Source organism: Amphichorda felina (genome assembly GCF_050947745.1).
Source record: "Amphichorda felina strain 45539 chromosome Unknown scaffold_6, whole genome shotgun sequence".
NCBI lineage: Eukaryota > Fungi > Ascomycota > Sordariomycetes > Hypocreales > Bionectriaceae > Amphichorda > Amphichorda felina.
Window position 1 is genome coordinate 1,910,635 of NW_028145044.1, and position 17,770 is coordinate 1,928,404.

At 56.9% G+C, this 17,770-nt stretch overlaps 5 protein-coding genes across 5 annotated transcripts; 1 reads left to right on the forward strand and 4 right to left on the reverse strand.

The window, feature by feature from the left end:
* Positions 1-610: 610 nt before the first annotated feature.
* ACO1O0_006455 (Smg-4/UPF3 family-domain-containing protein) lies at positions 611-2,591 on the forward strand (the record flags this gene model as incomplete). Its single annotated transcript, XM_083195846.1, has 3 exons — positions 611-645; positions 819-1,004; positions 1,061-2,591. 3 exons carry the CDS (start codon positions 611-613, stop codon positions 2,589-2,591), a joined length of 1,752 nt encoding a protein of 583 aa, XP_083048862.1.
* A 566-nt stretch (positions 2,592-3,157) lies between these two features.
* ACO1O0_006456 (uncharacterized protein) lies at positions 3,158-4,192 on the reverse strand (the record flags this gene model as incomplete). Its single annotated transcript, XM_083195847.1, has 2 exons — positions 3,158-4,010; positions 4,185-4,192. The coding sequence occupies 2 exons, from the start codon at positions 4,190-4,192 to the stop codon at positions 3,158-3,160; spliced, it is 861 nt and encodes a 286-aa protein (XP_083048863.1).
* A 205-nt stretch (positions 4,193-4,397) lies between these two features.
* ACO1O0_006457 (uncharacterized protein) lies at positions 4,398-5,279 on the reverse strand (the record flags this gene model as incomplete). Its single annotated transcript, XM_083195848.1, has 2 exons — positions 4,398-5,167; positions 5,228-5,279. 2 exons carry the CDS (start codon positions 5,277-5,279, stop codon positions 4,398-4,400), a joined length of 822 nt encoding a protein of 273 aa, XP_083048864.1.
* Positions 5,280-8,591: 3,312 nt separating this feature from the next.
* On the reverse strand, positions 8,592-9,607 carry ACO1O0_006458 (uncharacterized protein; the record flags this gene model as incomplete). The annotated part of the gene is made up of 2 exons (XM_083195849.1): positions 8,592-9,425; positions 9,599-9,607. The coding sequence occupies 2 exons, from the start codon at positions 9,605-9,607 to the stop codon at positions 8,592-8,594; spliced, it is 843 nt and encodes a 280-aa protein (XP_083048865.1).
* A 4,510-nt stretch (positions 9,608-14,117) lies between these two features.
* TBF1 (telomere repeat binding factor-domain-containing protein) lies at positions 14,118-17,379 on the reverse strand (the record flags this gene model as incomplete). Its single annotated transcript, XM_083195850.1, has 4 exons — positions 14,118-16,135; positions 16,197-16,752; positions 16,813-17,189; positions 17,331-17,379. The coding sequence occupies 4 exons, from the start codon at positions 17,377-17,379 to the stop codon at positions 14,118-14,120; spliced, it is 3,000 nt and encodes a 999-aa protein (XP_083048866.1).
* Positions 17,380-17,770: the final 391 nt, after the last annotated feature.

The following is a 17,770-nucleotide window of genomic DNA, read 5'->3' on the forward strand; positions in this document are numbered from 1 at the left end:
AGGTATTGGTAAGTGGGATCAGGTCGACACCTACCTACGTCGGAGGCCGATTGCTGGGTCATCAGTGGTCAGTGGTCACTGGTCAGTCAGTGTGTTGTGACGCCCCCATGGCGGGGCTCCCAGTAGTGAGTGATAGTGGGCCATATATACTGGAAGCACCAAACAGATCCCCTGGCCGCCCGTTGTGCCCAGGCTGTACGAGTACAACGTACGTACTATATCAAATCAACCTATGCATCATCTTCAGCACCAACCTCTGGTTTGATGGGAACGACTATTGTCACAATACCAGTACGGCGAAACTGACTTTTATTGATCGCTATTCTTTTCTTCGTGTGCTTTGCGCGACGCAACGCCCAACCCCCAATGTTGGCCACGTGATCCCCTTTGTGGACAGTGTGGTCTCCCTGTGTACCTACTACCGTCGTCACAGTATCTTTTTGGTGGGGCATCATCGAGAACCACCAACGCATCTTGAACTTTCACCCATCCGTACCATCAACACTCGCGTCATCAATAGAGGCCCAGCTCCCACGATCCAGCGGCGCCTTCGAGGCCTTTTCAGATATGTCAGGCCCAACCCCTCAAGCGCCGCCTAGGAGGGGACACCATGGGCGACCTCGATCCGCCAACGAATCTGCCAGGGTGAGTGCTTGGCTGTCCAGGCCAACCTGACTTTTATGCTCTGCGCTCACATCAATAGGGCAAGGGATTGGAGAATGCCGCCAATAAAATTGCTAAGGACAAGGGAAGCGAAACGACCGGGAAGGTGACTTGAATCCAGTGCCCATTATTCTCATCTTTACCAGACTAACCAGAGATCAGAGTGAGACCACCAAGCCGGCCAGGACCAAACCTCAGAACGAGGGCGAGAAGCTGGTCGTGCGGAGGCTTCCGCCTGCAATGACTGAGGAAGAATTCATTTCTATCCTTGGGCCTGAGTGGGAGGTCTCCAAAGGCAAGGTCGACTGGTTCAGTTATGCCCCGGGGAAGGTCTCGAAAGAGTGCGTAGGACCCATGCAAACTCGGGAGTTTGATGACAACTAACGACGCTACCAAGCCTCTCCAAGCCTTCTCGGCCCAGCCGGGCATACATTCACGTCATGAGAAAGGATGACATCATGCCACTTAGCGAGGTTGTTCGTTCCAAAACTTGGGAGGACGCCAAGGGCACCTTCACCAGCCCGTCGCTGATTGGGCCCCCTGCCGTCGAGTTTTGTTGCTACAAGAAGGTCCCCAGCAACAAGCGACGGACTGACACCCGACAGGGTACCATTGATCAAGACCCAGAATTCATGGCCTTCCTGGAGAGTCTAGCCAACCCGACACAGCCCAAGGATATCGAGGCCGAAGACGAGGATGCAGACAAGGCAGAATCCAAGGTCACGACAACACCCCTAGTCGAGTTTCTTAAGGAGAAGAAGGCCAACAAGGGCAAGGATAGCTCATCTAAGAAATCTGCCAGGAACGCCCAATCAGATGGCAAGGGGAAGGGAGGCTCCAAGGAAGACGAGTCCACTAAGAAGAAAGGCAAGGCTTCCAAAGACGACAAGAGCGATAAGCCCAAAGAGACGGTCAAGATACTCACCAAGAAGGCCGCAACGGAGCAAGCCGCCGAAGCCGCCAAGAACGCCGCGAGCCAGATCAGCGCCGCCAACAATGCCGACGCTCCTAAGAGCCGCCGCGCGGGTATCGCAGCAGCAGCTCGCATTCTACAGCGTGATCTCGGCCTCAGCCCTGGGAGTGCTCACAGGAGAGCCCGCCAAGACGCTGCAAAGGCCGATTCCGAATCCAAGAGCGACGGAAAGGCCACGACTGGCAAAGATGCAACCCCTGCTGGGAACGGCGGGAGCTCCACCGGGGGTGGTGAACGACCAGCCTCGCCCGCTCCTTCAGATGCCGGATCACAAGCACCCAAAGCCAAAACACAGTCAGGTCGCCGGAATCGAGGCGGGAAAAACGCTGAAAAGGCAAAGGCCACTGAGGCAACATCGACTCAGCCCGCTGCTCCTCCCAATCCTCCAGTGATTCTCAAGAAGAAGCCCGAGGGCGAGAACGGTCAGTCTGCGGCGGTGCCAGAGCCTGCAAACAGTGAGCAGGCCAAGCCCGCACAAAACGGACCCAAAGCCTCTGGCAACAAGTCACAAGGGCAGAAGAAGACGGTACAAGCCAGTCCAGACGCCACCCGGGCTTTTGTCAAGCATGTCAATGCTTCCCAGGGGGCTAATGAAGCTACCCTGAAAGAGGCCTTGGAATCTTTCGGTGCTGTAACGACGGTGGAGATTGACAAGCGTAAGGGCTTCGCCTATGTTGATTTTGCAGAGCATGGCGGCCTCGTCAAGGCCATTGCCGCCAGTCCCGTGACTGTTGGCCAGAGCTCCGTCCAGATCTTGGAGCGCAAGGACAAGAAGCCTGCGGGTCAGGCGGCGGCAGCAGGTGGCTCTGGCGCGGCTAACACTTCGGAGAAGAGTGAGAAGAGCTCCGGCCGGGGTAGAAGAGGACGCGGTGGAGGAGGTGGTAAGAATACTGGCAATGACAAGTCCCAGCCTGCGGCGCCATCGACCAACAACAACGGCGCAGGTGGCGGTTGAGGTAGCGAGCTGAGAGGCAAATATGTCTTCAAGTTAACAACCAATGCGAAACAGCGATAAGAGCACCAGGGCATCAGTTTCTGCCCCCAGAGTTGTCCAAAGCTGAAGCTTGGTATACCCGCCCGCCACCAGCCACAAGGCAGCAGCGTCGCTTTCTAGATGGTCTCGGCAGCCCCGACGCAAGGAGAGATTGACCGCGTCGTGCCAGTCGAGTTTGGACGATACAGGCACGTTGTTTATTTTCTATAGTAATAACAGTATGGATCACGCTCATCTTAATCTCAACCTGTGGCTAACCGCCGGATGCCTGCAAGCATTTAGGTGTCGTCGCCGTCTTGGTGAGAATCATCAGGAGGCCCCCAGGATCGTGTCACTTCTACGAAGCGACCAGTTTGTCGCTTGAGTCATATGATTGCAAATCACAAACACTATGCCAGCAGGTGGGATCAACGTGAGAAATATCATCCTGGAATCATTGCTGAACCATGACGGTCGTGTAAAAGTCTATATAAATCCAAATATTCCGTCACCCATCAATCGTAAGATTCCATAAGCCATCCAAAATTCTACAAAACGCCAACTGAGGCCAGAATAGCATATAAAAAGACGGCCAATCCAAAACCAAGTGCTAGGGTATCCTTCTCAGCAGCCACTCTCCTCGCCCAAGCGCGAGTGTCCACGAGGAACATGCGCTGTCCAATATCGCGCCTCGCACTGCGTAGGCCCGGCAAGCCGTCCATGCTGTAGATGTTGTTCCGGCGTTGGTATTCGATCACCTTGTTCTCTTCGACCTTGCCGCTGGCCCACTTGTCAAGTGTCGGGCGCGTCTCAAAGACGGCCAGCTCGTTGAGCTTGTCGCCGTCGGCATCGTTGCCCATACGTAGGACATCCTCAACTGCAAGGGGCGCATCCTCGTCCGGTGCATATATGCCCTTCTTGACGCGAGGAACAGCAAAGCCACAGCTTGTCTGGACTTGCCAGATGTCACACAAAATAACAGCACGAGCACCGTCAAACGCCTCACGCTTGCCTTTGGCAATGCGACGGGTCAGATCCGGAAACTGGGGATGATCCCATTCAACGACGCTTGAGTTGCAAAAGAGTCGCATGATGCGGGGCGTATCGCCAAAACTCATAAACATGAGGCACAGGCGACCATTCTCATAGGCGTGGGCAATCGTCTCACAACCAGAACCGGTGCGGTCGATGTAGGCGCATTGGTTAGGTCCCAAGACGGCAAAGTGCGAATCTGCAAGGCCCTTGGGAGAGACATTGATGTGTCGGCCGTGGGTGGCTGCCGATCCGGTGAAGAAGACGGGTTGACGCTGAGCCCACTCAGCTAGATTGGCGGGAAGGGAGGGGTGAAGCTTCATGATAATGAACCGGGGGTGGTAACGGGACTGGGTCACAGCGTTGAGGCTGGATAATCCTTGCGCTGAGCAAATGCAAGAGCCCTAAAGGGAAAAAAAAAAAGAAATCTAATCGATTGCTGGCGGAGACGACACGATCGGTGGATGGTGGCGCCTTTTAAGCGGAGGGCGGTGGTGCGGAGTTAACAGTATTGGAAGGCCGATCTTGTATGCGGCGGATTACCCCGACATGAAGTCGAGGTTGCAGATACGGTCAAAAGGTGGTCGACCCCGCCGGCCTGCAGAGTGATATCGGGGGGCACACAAGACGACTCATACACCATCTGCCGCTGCCTGCAGCTAAGACGAACTCAAGCGTAGCAGGCAGTCAAGATGGTAATACACGGGTGTAAAACTAATGTGGCGGATCCGGTAGAGATCGTCTCGCAAGGTGTGTCTACCGCGGGATAGGGTACGGACGGTAGTTGCCATCTTCATGGTCTTCATCGTAGACGGCACTGCTCCCGCTGCTATAGACACCAGACGGACTGAGAGGATTTGGATTTGAACGTGGGACGTTGGGGGCGGCGTAACCTCCATACTGGGCCCCATGCGGTGGTGACAATGGTGCTGTGCGGCCGGAGGACCCGCTGGGGTACTGGGTCCGGTTATGTGGGTTCGCCGAAGCGGATCTCCCGCCGGGGCCCCATCCCTCAATGAAGCTGCTCCGGCGGTTCGAAGGGGGCGGCCGGCGGTCTTCAAAGCGCTTGGATAAACGTTCCTTCTCAGCCTTTTGCTCTCTCTTCTCACGCTTCTCACGCTCGCGATCCCCGTCACGGGTACGACCGCGGTCGTCCCTCTTGGCCGAGGAACGAGCTTCTTTAGAGCGGTCCGTCACCGACGTGTTGGGGCTGCTACCGGAGCTGGAGTTGATCTCATCGTAGGCTTCTAGGAGATCGTTGTACTTGGCCTCCAAAGCCTGGTAGCTCTGTATCCATTTTTCATTGAGGGCATTCTGCTGCTGGTATTTCTTCTTGTAGCTGTCCCTGTCTTCCGTGACGGACTGCAGCTGCGATCTAAGGGTAAGGACATTGTTGGCACTCTCAGCGGCACGCCTCTTGTGGTGCTCGCATGCCGTCTCGAGGCGGTCTTTTTCGCTGACGACCTTGTTGAGCTCCGTTTGGGCCGTGGTAATGGCATCACGGAGAGCCTGCTCAGGGTCCTGGGCTGCCGAGAGGCTGTCAGTTGCCGTCGTGGGGGCTACCAAGGGGCCACGAGGTGACAAACCAGGCTCGGCCCTCCGGCCAGAGTTCGGCAGAGGCTTCTGATGCGAGGGCATGAGTGGACAATGGCTTTGTGATCTGTGTATGAGGGGTTGGTGTTGATTCGGCAGCCAGCCGTAGGAACGGATGCGTTGGTGCCCAACGACGTAGTAGCAGCGTGCAAGAGGACAGATGTAGAAGGGGGGCTGCAGAGGACAACAGATGATTGAAAATGTATCCAATGAACCAAGACGAGGCTCGGATAGGAGATGCAAATGCAAGGCGGAAGAAGAAAATCGAACGTGAGGCGATGAGTGGGCAAGGAAAGTAGGGTCCCGGTGTATATATATGTGATCCAGTAGTCAGAATGTGTGGCAGCCGAGTTAGGCAGAGGTGGTGGTGGCAGTGGTGGTGACTCTCACACCCTCTTCACACCCTCGGTAGCCTAACCACCTATCAACTCGAGGAGCGAATTTCACCACTCCAGGGCTAAAATGAAGAAGAAAAAGTTTGCTCGAGCGAAACGATGAGCGCGGAATCGTGCTACGCATGAGTGAAATTCTAGTGGGCGAGGATTGGTGCCCAGCTGAGTGTGAAATTAATATGGATTTTTTATCTCTCCCAAACACAAAAAGGGAGCCCCAAGAGAGAAAAAAGACGAGGGCACAGACAGGCCACCCCGGACGGAGAAGCTCGAATGGACGGAACCGGGAGGACGGGACGGGAAAAGGCGAGAGTGGAGGAACTAGCAGGGGCCAGCGGGCAAAATGGAAACAGAGAAAGACTTCCAGGTACGGAGACATACGGGCATCGTTGTCGAAAGTGAGAACAAAACTCCGTGGTAGTGGTGGGATTGGTTCAGTGGGATTCAGAAGGGCTCACCCGTCGTGGCGGTAAGCGCTGGTACTTCGGAAGTCGAAAAGCCCACGCGTCCACGCGCCATGGAATGCGATGGAATGCTAAGAGGGCGTTAGGAAATGCGCATTGCGGCAATTCGTTGACGGTAGGAAGATCAATGACAGATGTCAACTTCCAGTCAAGAAGAATTTTGGAAATAGGCAGGGGTCGTGTGTTGGTGAGACTTAGTCGCCACGGGACGACAAGGAAGCCCTTGCCCCGTTGGGCGCCGAGGTGAAAGACGCAGTTGCGCAGAAATGAATCTGGCATCCATGGATCAATTTCAGGGCTCCGTGCACCCTGCGAGGGAGGAGCATGCCAGTTGCCAGACACGGAATGATGTCAAGTTTGGAGGTCGTGCGGTACGAGTACTCGCCCCGAGTCGTAGTACTTTCCCAAGACGCAACCGTGAACCGTGAGGTCCTTGGTACAAATGGTGCTTGCCAACTGGATGCATAACAACAACTCACTGGTACGCAGCGGCGCATTCTCATCATCAAGTGCTTCAACAAACCACATCTTAGAAGCACATGGAAGCAGGATGTCATGACTGTGAAAGGACAAAGTCGAAAAAGGCGGCTGCGACCCCGGTTTCTCCTCTTGTTGCTGGACGTCATTGGTTGGGCCGAGGCGGTGCAGATATGCCTTGCAGGAGCGACGGCAAGAGCAGCCTTCTAGGGCCGCGGCTGCCTGTTACAGTGCCTATCGCCGTCCGATCTGGGCTGTCTGTGCCTCTGTGGCGCCTTCCATGTGCCTTTGTCTTATTGTCTCGAGGGAGGAGCGAAGATGGGTCTTGAGCGTGAGTCATGGCCTCGTCTCATCCCAGCAACTCCCGCTCCTCCTCTCACCTCCTCAAGTCCTTCGTTGCCCAAGTTGTAACTTAGCTCCTGCGAACAGATGGGACGTGGTATTAGCTCAGGTCCTTCGTTTTTGCGCAATCCCCCTTGTGCGCATTACGTATTATTCCCCCAAGTCCTATGTTGCGCACCACCCCCTCCTATGCGCGTCCTATCCAACGCAGTCCGCAACACCCCCACTACCCAACTGGTGACCTGCACGCTGCAAGTTCCCGTGGCCCAGGTTGGGGCCGTCTGTAGGCTCGTTGTCAAACATCCAAGGTCCGCCAACCGTCTGCTTACTAGTAGTTTACACGTTTCTATAGGGCTGATGTGGGCAGGGGCGGCATCGGTCCAACGGCACCGAGTCGCCTTCGATCCCCATCTTGAAGCACGCAGGTGCGCAAGTGCGCAGGTAGCCAAGCCGGCTCGTCCAACTGTAACCCCAGTAAAAGATCCATTTTGTCCCACATTGTCGATTTAACCTCTTCGGCAGCGTCTGATGCCTAGGTAATCCAAAGGAATGGTTCGCCTGTGGCCGCCTTGTCTGCCTGGTGGTCCAGTCCATCTGGAGATCGCCACTCCCCCACGGGCTGATGACACCAAGTTCCCAGGTAAGCCTTTTCTCGTATCCTCACCGGTAGTCGAGGATACATCCCTCTGATTGTCTCTGAGGAGAAACGGCTGGTACCCCGGAATAACTTGGGCAGTGGGTGGCGGCGATTGGTTCTTAGGGATGTGAAGCTAGGTTGCATGTTGGTTGACGTGGATTCGAGACCGGAACTGGGGACTTGGTCACTTGTTCCAGCTTGCCAGTTATCGATGGCGAGAGAAACGGCTAGAACTCTGCTCGGCACAATTGTGCTTGGGGTTCTATTCGTGGTGACGGAGCTCGTCTCATTATCCAACCACAGCCATTCCTTCCACCGGTCTCCAGCCGCCGGCTGCCCAAGGTATTCGCCATCTCATGGCGGCCACCATCACATTCCGGAAAGGGAAGAAAGACCGTGTGTCTGCTTTGGCTACTTTTCTCCCCACTGCCTCCAGCGCAAGGCTGCGGCTGCTGCGCAGCTGAAATACTTTGCCACGACTTCGAAGTGGCTGAGTTAGGTATTCGTAGCCTTGTCAGATTCACCGTGGCTGTGCGATCCCGCCATGGAAACCCGATGATAGCAGTACACCTGGTGTTGCAATGCCGGTCAACTTCACGTAATACAACTAGTTTAGTCACGAGATTGCCCAATCTCTGATGCCACAAATGGAGATGGGAGGATTCGAATAGTCTATTCGCGAAGGAAGCTAAGCATATGGCCCACACAGACTGACGCTCTGGTAACTTAAAGAGGCTCGGCTCCCAGCTAACGTATCCTACTATCCGAAAGATATATAGTTATATAGTCTCCTCGCGGCCCTAGCTGCACGGACTATTGTGAATGAAGTCTATAAGCGTTAGCGTAGCCGTTCCTATTCCTCAAGACAACATGGGACTTACAGAAATTAAATGACAGGGGTATCAAAATGAAGTCGCCAGTGCACCATCGTCGCTAACATAATGCTGTTGTACAAAGAATCCATGAGACTCACAAGTCAACAGATGTTGCTTGTGCCAGCGGTCGAGAATAAGACCATCCGGGAGAGAACGTAATATAGGAGAGATCACCCCACCATAATCCCCCGCCTCTTCAAAATCTCCTCGTAGGCTCTCATCCTCTCAGTCCGGATGTCCAGCGTGTCCAGTGCCTCGCAGAGCCGGCATTTGACGTTCTCAAACCTAGCCTTCCAGTACTGCGCCTCCTCCTTGAAGTGCGCAAGCTCATGGGCGAGGTCCGCCACCCGCCGGTTGTAGCTCTGGTCGAGCTGCTTCGACAGGGCGCGGATCCGCTGCCGCAGGTCGCAGTTCTCGTCCTTGACCTCCTTGTTCTCCTTCTCCAGCTTGTCGGCCTTGCACTGGAGCTTGTCCATGTCGGCGTGGTGCTTGGCCGCCTGCTCCGCCGCGTTGTCGATGGAGCGGCGCAGGCTCTGGTTGTCGGCGTAGAGGATGTTGTTCTGGGCCTGGAGGTCGGGGATCACGCAGTGCTCGAGGCGGTGCACCTCGGCCTGGGCGGCCGAGAGGTTGTCCCTGAGAGACTTGTTCTCGTCGGCGAGGGCCCTGTTCTGCTCGTCCAGGATGCGCTCCCGCTCCTTGAGGATGTTCCACTCCTCGACGCTCACCTTGTAGTAATCCCGGCGAGGCTCCTCATCGTGACAGTGCCGGTGGTGGTGGTGGTGGTCGAAGAGGTGGTGGTGATGATCGTGCGAGTGTCCATGGGAGCGGGAGCGCTTGAGCTTGACAAACTTCTGCTTCCCGGACGAGGTCGTTTCGATGACATATTTTGGGGACATCTCTTTGACCTCGGTGGCCTCTGCCGAATGTCGAGAGTGAGAGCTGACTTGAGCACCCACCTTGGCGGTGGTGCTAGGTTTTGTTGTATTGTATTGTGGTTTCCACTGCTAGGTGAATGGACTCTGACGTCGAGCAAACGAGGTGACAAGCAAGGGATGAAACTAATAGAGAAGGGAAAGAGAAGCAAACTAGCTTGATCAAACCACGGGGGCAAGAGAGTTCATGTACCAAGTTACCAGGTAATTTTAGAAAGAGTGGCTTCTGGATGAGTGACAGTCACCTTACGCATGGAGTCTCGAGGACAGCAAGAGTCGCAGGTGACCAAAAGGGAATAACTCAGGCGGTATACCGGGTTCTTGACCTAAGCCATCGTTTCAATATGGGGACCAAACGTGGTTTTTAAGACACAGTCCCCAGGCACTCGCCGGGGGAGTGACCTCTCGAAAGAAGCCCACCAGCAACCACATGGAGGTTTAAGTCGATAGAGATTAGGCACGAGGGGTCTGCCATATGGCCGCAAAGTCCCGAAGGACGAGAAAAAATTGAGTATGAGACCGTGGCTGAGAGGCCTCAAGGCTTGCATATTCAAAGAGTAGGTGGTGGGAAGAACTAAAAGGGTGGTCATGGAGGCAGGGGGGGTCAGCAATCGCCATCATGTTTGCCTTTGACTCCTCTAAGAGCCTGAGCAGTAGTCAGTCGGTGGTGTATCTGGGTTCGGTCTATGGTGCACGAGGCTGAAGGGCATGTCCACATGTCTCAAAAGGTCACGCCCTCCCAGGGTCGACTCGAGGCAGAAGGCTGTTGTTGAATGACCGTCCACCTCAAGCGCCATCAGTAGCAACAGGTTCGAACCATGATGAAAAGATGACCGTGATCTTGACTGGTGGTTCGTGCGGCAAGCTTCCAGGAACGCAGCGGCTAGAGCGGCTGGAGACGGGCGGCTTGCATAGGAAGGGCAGTTGTTTGAGGCGGGTACTAGATGCGTTCGTCGGGCTGCAAGAGATGCTTGCTGATGCAGGGACGGGAACAAAGTGTATGGTTTGCATTGGTGTCAGTTGACGTCGAGGCAAGCGTGCTTTATGCACACTGTGCTATCCCGTACACCTTAGCAGATGATCGCGCTCATTCCGCCCACAGAAGATGCACCTAAGCGCTTTTCGGTACCCCTCACAGTGCTCTAGGAACAGTGTGGTCACCCCACCTGTCCGTGTGCTCTCCATCTTGAGCCCCAAGCTCAGCCACAGCGATACCATCACCGTTTCACCACCACCCACCACTTTCAACTTGCACTTTGGCAAGGCTGGCAAGGCTGGCAAGGCAGCGCAGCATCTCGCCACCAGTCTGCCCCATCATCAGGACATAGTACCCGTATTGCTCCGTCAAAGTGCAACCCCCAGGCCTCGACTGCCCAGACGCGGCGGCTATCTCCAGCCCATCTCCAGCCCTGCCTCGTTGCCGCCACGGAACCTAGAATCCAACCCTACAGCTCTTATCGTTGCCGCTCATTCCCAGAGTCGGCTTCAGACTTTGCTGCCCTCCCCCAAGTCAAGTTGAAGCCACGTTATCGACCCTGACCCAAGATGGTGGCTGCGGCCCGAGGCGTCTCTCTTTAACACAAACCGACACCAGGCGACAGCTTTTGTCCACTCACTCTGCCTTCATTCTCTCAGAGGGGACGACAAGGAAGGGCCCCTGAGGCGTAATAGTGTAACACAAAGCGAACCACTGCCCCCGTTTGACTCATGCCTCAATGATGTGAGCTGAACACCCACGGTCGGTGAACGAATTTCGCATCACAGCCACCCCCCATCTAGCTCCAGCATGTTTGAGGATCTTTTATTCAACTCTTTGCTATCAGCAAGTCTTGGTACCTAGCTACCATCATGCCGGTAGGCAATTATTAGCTAGTAGCTAGTACCTGTCGGCCGGGGCTCCATACCTAGTAGTAGTACGGATAGTCATCCCGATAATTGTGCCCATCTCGCGGAGGCGCACCAAGCCCCCCATGATTCCTCCCGCGATTCCCCCGGCGATTCCCCTGGTGATTCCCCCGATGATGCGCCCGACGATGCTCCCGGCGCTCTTCCCACCAAAACTCCCTCTCTCTGCCATGGTATTCCCTCTCCCTCTGGTGGCTGTCTCTCTCCCTCTGCTGGTTGTTTCTCTCCCTCTGCTGGTTGTTTCTCTCCGCCTGCAGGTTCCCTCTCTCTTTCAGGTTGTGTTCCCTCTCCTTCTCGAAATACTCCATCATCCATCTAGGTTCCCTCTCCCCCGCCTGGATCCATACTTCTCTCATCTGCGGCTCCCCGTCTCTCTGTTGACTCACCACCAGACCCCCCGCCTCCCTCTCCCTTGGTTGCTGATAAACCCTCTGCTGATTCTCCCTCCCCCCTAGAGGGTGCCTCAAACAGTACATCATATCCCTCTCGGACCTGTCCACCCGTCCTCCGCACCCTTCATACCGGCATATCGGATGCTCCGTGCAGAACCGTGAGCTCGGCGCCGTCCGGCCCCGGCAACCATCCCAGGCACAGGTGTGCCTCTCGCAGAACTGATGCTCATCGCCAGGCCCAGGGGGCAGGAGGCGACGACCCGCAGCTGCCGCCGCCGCCGCGTCGCCCCGGGGACGCGAGCAGTTGGGCTCGTGGCACTTGTGGCCGTAGCAGTACAGGAACTCCCGGAGCCGCTGCTCCACGCACGGCCTGTTCAAGCAGAGGTGGTCCACGCAGCACCTCGCTCCCGGCGCTATCCTTTTCCCGCAGGCGCCTTGCCCGTCGTTGACTGTGCAGACCCCAATGTAATCTGGGGGACAAAAAGTAGTTAGCGAAAATAAACCCCCTGAGATGTAAAGAAGTGGCAGCCAGCGTGAGTGACATACGATCCTCGCAAGTCAGATACGTCGCCCCATTCGACGTGAACCGCGTGTTGGGGCACCCGGGCTCCGAGCACCCCTGATGCGTCGGGCACAGCCGGTTCGCCTCCGCCTCGTTTGGACAGTCCCTGTAGATACACCTGTGGAGCGCGCAGTACTCGCTGCCGTCCATCCGCGGCAGGTGGCATCTGCCCTGCTTGCACTCGTGCTCCTTGCACAGGTGCTGGCCGGCGACCCTGCGGCGCGCGCACGCCCTCTCCTCGCACCTGTGCTCGAAGCAGAACCGGCAGCCTCCCTCCCGGGTCATCCTCTCACGCCCGCAGTCCTCGGCGTCGCAGCAGTGGTCGCTGCAGAAGGGCGCCACGGTGCCTCCCTCACGTATGTGGCAGGGGCGCGCGCAGGGCTGGACGCGGCACTGCTGGTGCCTTTCGCAGAGGCGCTGGCCGTCGCGGCCGGGGACGTGGGAGAAGCAGCCGTCGTGCTCGCAGGTGTGAGTGCGGCAGTAGGGGCCATCTCCCTTGACTTCGCCGCAGGGGTTGACTCGGCAGCGATGGTCCTGGCAGAAGGGGGAGGGATGGCCGTCGAGGTGTGAGCGCTGGTTGGGGCAGTCCCCGGCAGAACACGAATCTGATCCCCCGTCAGTTTTGTACCTTCAGAGAGAGTCCTTGTATCTTCATGTAAAGAGGAAACATACGAATCTCTGCGCAGAAGTTGTACCGGTTCGGGTTATTATTCTTGACTCGCTGCGTACATCTTGTGCCGCCTTCCACAGCAGCACATCTCAGATCTGCCAGCCATCATCCGTCTTGTCAGCATCACCTTTCCTCCGCCCCAGGCCAGTCTCAAGGACTCACGTTGATTGCAATACCTATCATTCCCAGGCGGCTTTGCGACCCGGCACATAGTCCCACTCTCCACCATGTGGCAGTGGTGGTACTCGCAGAACAGCGACTTGACCCTCACGCCGCCCACCACGTCGCTCGTGGGCCGGTTGGGGCAGTGAATGCCGTTGCCGCTGCATCTTTCGTGTCGTCTTGGGTTGCTGCTAGCAGATGCCTGGGGCGTTTTGATTCGGAAAGGGATCCTGCCAGTGACAGTTAGGTGCCCGTCCATGATGCCTCGGATCAGGCAAATGCCAGGCCCCCCACACAGTCTGCTCAAGTTAGTAGCGTTGGCGGGTTGAAGTGTCGTTCGAGGCAGCTCTCGAACCGTGTCAGCCTGGAAGACTATAGATAGGATTCGTTATATATGGCTGCTAAAAGAAGCCTCGCTCGTCCCGGTCCAGAGTTACCTCACGGGCCAGTCTGCCTCGCCCGCCAGCGCAGCGGCGGTGTACAAGACGACGCCACTCGCTCATAGCCAAAGATATAGGTGATATGAGCCTGGACGCGTACAACTTCATGTGAATGATCCGATGACCCACGGTGGATCCACGGGCACGGGAAGAAGCAGCTTCTTTGCATCTGTCTGCGTCTGACGAACCGAGAGTGGCGCCAATGGGCTTGTGAGACCAAATGTGTGGCCCAATCAGTCAGTCAAGTAAGGTAGATGAGTGTCATGAGAAATAGGTCGGGGGAAATAATCTTGTGCTCATTGCTTCTTTATCGTTAAAAACCCACGGTTGGTTTTTTTTTTACAGTCCCGCTTCACCAGACTCCTGAATTATTTTGATTGCCGTGAAACCCAACAAGTTCGCCTATAGCCGTGGTATCATGTCGTTCCAACTCCCAACCACCCACCCACCAGTTGTTTGCTCCCTCTGCCCGTTTCGTGCCGCGTGCGCTAGAATCCACAAAATTCTAAAGCCAAAAGAGGGATAGAAAAGGTTTTATGTGCTGGCCAAGCCGACAGGGTGTATCGAGGACCTCATAGGCCAACACTTTAGGCGAAGCACAGCTACTGTTACACGTAGGAATTACAGTGCCACCTAGGAGGATGTTGCCTGAGCGACGGCAGCCTGCAGATCCCGGATCAATGCCGCCTCGGTCTCGTTGTCGAGCTCTAGTGTTGGCTCCGGGGGGGTTATCCTATCTGGCTGGGGAGTCGTATCAGCAGCCGGGGGCGGCACTGGCGGTGGTGCAGGCGAGTGGGTGACTTGAGGCCCTGACGCTGGCGACTGGGACGTGTGTTGCACTTGTTGGTGCTGATAGTGGGTATGGACGGAGGAGGGGGCCCCGGTAGCGGGAGACTGATGGCCAGAGTTGGTCATAGATGTCGGTGTAGAGGAGCCTGGGGTCTGCTGGACCGGTGCCGCTTGGTGCTGCTGGTGCTGGTGCTGGTGCTGTTGTTGTTGATGCTGCTGCGGTTGATTCTGCTGCTGCTGCTGCTGCTGCTGCTGCTGCTGCTGCTGCTGCGGCTGTGGCGGTGGCGGAGGCGGCGGCGATGCTTGCGTCGGTGTCTGCTGGTGCGTCACAGATTGCGCCTGTTGGTTTACAGGTTGTTGGGGACTGTGTGTCAACGGATGCTGATGACCATTCTGGTGTATCGCCTGCTGGGCACCGTACTGCCCCGTTGTCTGTCCTGCTGGCTGCGCCGGCCGCTGCGGTTGCGGCTGCGGCTGTGGCCTCGGCATCTGAGGAGGGAACTGGTTCTGTGGTCTCGGCGGAGGATGGGGCATGGACTGGAGGTGTTGCTGGCCCGGCGCCTGCCCCTGCGGCCTGGCTTGCGATGTCGGGGTGGACGGCGTGGTGCTAGCCGTGGTCGTCGATACCGAAGCCTGTCCAGGGGCGCGGTGCTGCCCAGCGGCCGCTGCTTGCGCAGCCGCCTGGGCTGGTGTCACCACTCCCGGAGCGACAGCACCACCCTGGGCTCTATTCTGCTGCGTGTGCTGCAAGCCGCTGCCAGTCAACGCCATGATCCCCTGGAGTTTGGAATGGTCGTCCTCCGAGCTCAGCCTCGCTCGCTCCTCGGCCTCCTTCCTCGCAGCCTGCGTGGGGGCGCGGGTCTTCAGCTCTCCGGTCACTGAGTTGAGGTAGAAGGGCATCTCCGAGTTGGTCTTGAGGAAGAACAGCTTGAGGTTGCGAGCCTTGTCCTTGAGCTGCACCTGCGTCCGGTCCTTGAGCACATCGGATATCGTGCCGTTATGTCCAAACAGGCTGAGGATCTGACTCCAGTGGGGCCCCTTTACCATGTCCAGCCCAGTCATCAGGGCCTTCTCTTCCTCCTGAGACCAAGGGCGCCTTGTGGAATGCAAGCCTTCTCTCCTGGTGTGGGCAGTTTGCCTAGACAGAGCAGCTTGCCGGGCTTTCTCATATAGCATGGCACTGGAGCAGCTTTGGTTGGGCGGCAGCGTCTGGCCGGGCGCCGGCGGTGGCGGCAGGTGCTCCTGCTCTTGCGTGGCCTGCGGAAATGTGTAGTAGGAATTCTGTGGGGGGTGCTGGATGTTGTGGTGCGTGTAGTGAGGTTGGGCAGCCATGCTCTCCGCTGAGTCCTCGTTAGCTCGCCACGGGTTGATCCGGCGCACGAAGAGGCACTTACTGGTGCTGGTAGGGACCGTGGGCTGGTAAGGAGTGGGTGACAGTCCCTGCAAGGTTGTCTTGACGTAGTTGTTGGTGCTCTCGGCAACCAGGGCTTCCAGCTCCTTGTAATCCGTGATGAAGCCGTTCGTCTTGGTGACTTCTTCTGGTACTGTGGTCCCATTGACAGCCTCCGTGGCCGTATGCTCGCCGTTCTGGATGGGCGGTGGCTGCAGTTGCTCGTCTTCCAAGCCTGCGAGGGCGCTCTCAACAAGGCCAGACGCCGTCTTTTCGAAGAAGGACGAGAGGTCGTCCATATCCATAGCGTCCATGCCGTTGTCTGCTGACACGGACTCTACAGAATGAGAACTCGAATGATCTATTGTAGGCATGGTGAAGCCCAGCCTTTCTCCAAGCTCGGTTGCAGTGGAGAGTTGGTTCTTGGAGTACTGGCCCAGGCTTCTCAGCAGATCATCGGCCGGGTACTTTTCTGTTTGTGGATACTCTGGTCAGCACATGGATATCTCTTGCAAGATTGGCAATCCACCCACCTAGAAAGACCGTGTCTGGCCCCAGTCCTCGCAGTTCGTCCATTCGCGATTGTAGACAGTCAGTGACTGTCTGTTCGGAGCCAATAATTTGGTTCGCAATGTTGTTGTCGTGCAGCTTCTGCGCAACATCCGTCATGAATATGCCGTTGAGCTCCTCTTCGGGCAGTTTCTTATCCTCTCTCGCCTGCAGAGCCTGGATGGCTTTATGCGTCCGGAGCCCAACCCACAGATCGCAGATCCACCTAGGCAGGCCAAGGATCTCGTCCCGGAACACAGCCGGCAGGTGTAGCTCGGCGTCGCGTATCGATTCCGGCCCGCCTTCTAGCAGCCACGAGCCCAGCTGGGCCAGATTGGCGAATTGCACAATGGTGCCGGCTTTGTGCGGGTCGAACTCGTCGGCCAGGATGATGGGGCCGTCCGAGTAGAGGTCCCGGACGGCGTGGAACGACTTTTGCAGCTGCTGGAACCTGCGTCTCTGTTCAGAGTCGGGGTCCCGCATCTTTGCTATTAGATCGTCGAAGGGATGGTGAGCGAGGATCAAGAGCATGGATATGGCCTAGTCTGCGAGTCAGCAACATCTTGGTTCCCTTGTTTGAGAAGGCGGGGCACAACGGACAATGGTTGCCAGCGCATCGATGTTCGAGTTGCGCACGAACTTGGTAGGGTCGGTCATGAAGCCGACGGGGGCTGTTTGGACATCTTGGGCTGGGGCACCGTCGGTGGCTCCCGGTTCTGTTGTCGGGACTGTGTGCGCGCCCTCGGGCTCCTGGCTGAATTGGCCGATGATGTCGTTGATGTTGGAGAGGGCATTCTGGACGAGCAGGGACATTTCATCGTCATAGCCATCATCGGGGGGTGCACTCTCGGTCTTGAGGCGCTTCGCCTCGGGGGTCTCGATGGTCACCTCGGCGCTCTCGAGGGGCCTCTTGGAAGCCGTGTCGGTGATCATGGAGAAGTCGAAGCCATCGAGGGGATTCGGCTCCCTCTTGATGCCTTCCAAGGGAAGTCAGCGAGGATCCCTGTGTAGTTCTGCATGCTGCTGGGTTCATGGCGTTGTGTTGAGCCAGGGAGCGCCGCATTGTTGGACGGCGGGGAGAATGCGGACTCGGAGGCTGGGGGACTTTGGGGACGAACCTGTGGGAGAAATGGCAGCGCTTGCCTCAGCTGGCGCTGCCTCAGCCATGTTTGCAATCGCGCCGAGCGAGGGAGGAGGAGTGGCATCTGGGAGCGCGGTCTATGGCAGGGGGCGGGCTGTCGTGGGCGTCGTGGGAGTCGTTGTAACAGATGTAGTTGTGGCCGTTATCATCGCCAATCGATTGAATGCGGGACGATTGGCGACGCTCCCCGGCAGAAATTTTGCCGAGCCAGCCTCCGCCAACGCCGAATCGTGGTGAAAGACTCCGGGGATCGGCGGTCGGGGACTGTCCACGAACAAAGATCTGGCTGTCTCTGGATCGAGTACTGTTAGTTCTGGCTCGATCAGCAATGAGGGATTCAATTGATGGCAGGCGACGTCGTGGCCAGCGACCGGCAACTGCGATGTGGGCGCGGCGTCGAGAAAATTTTTGTGGGTT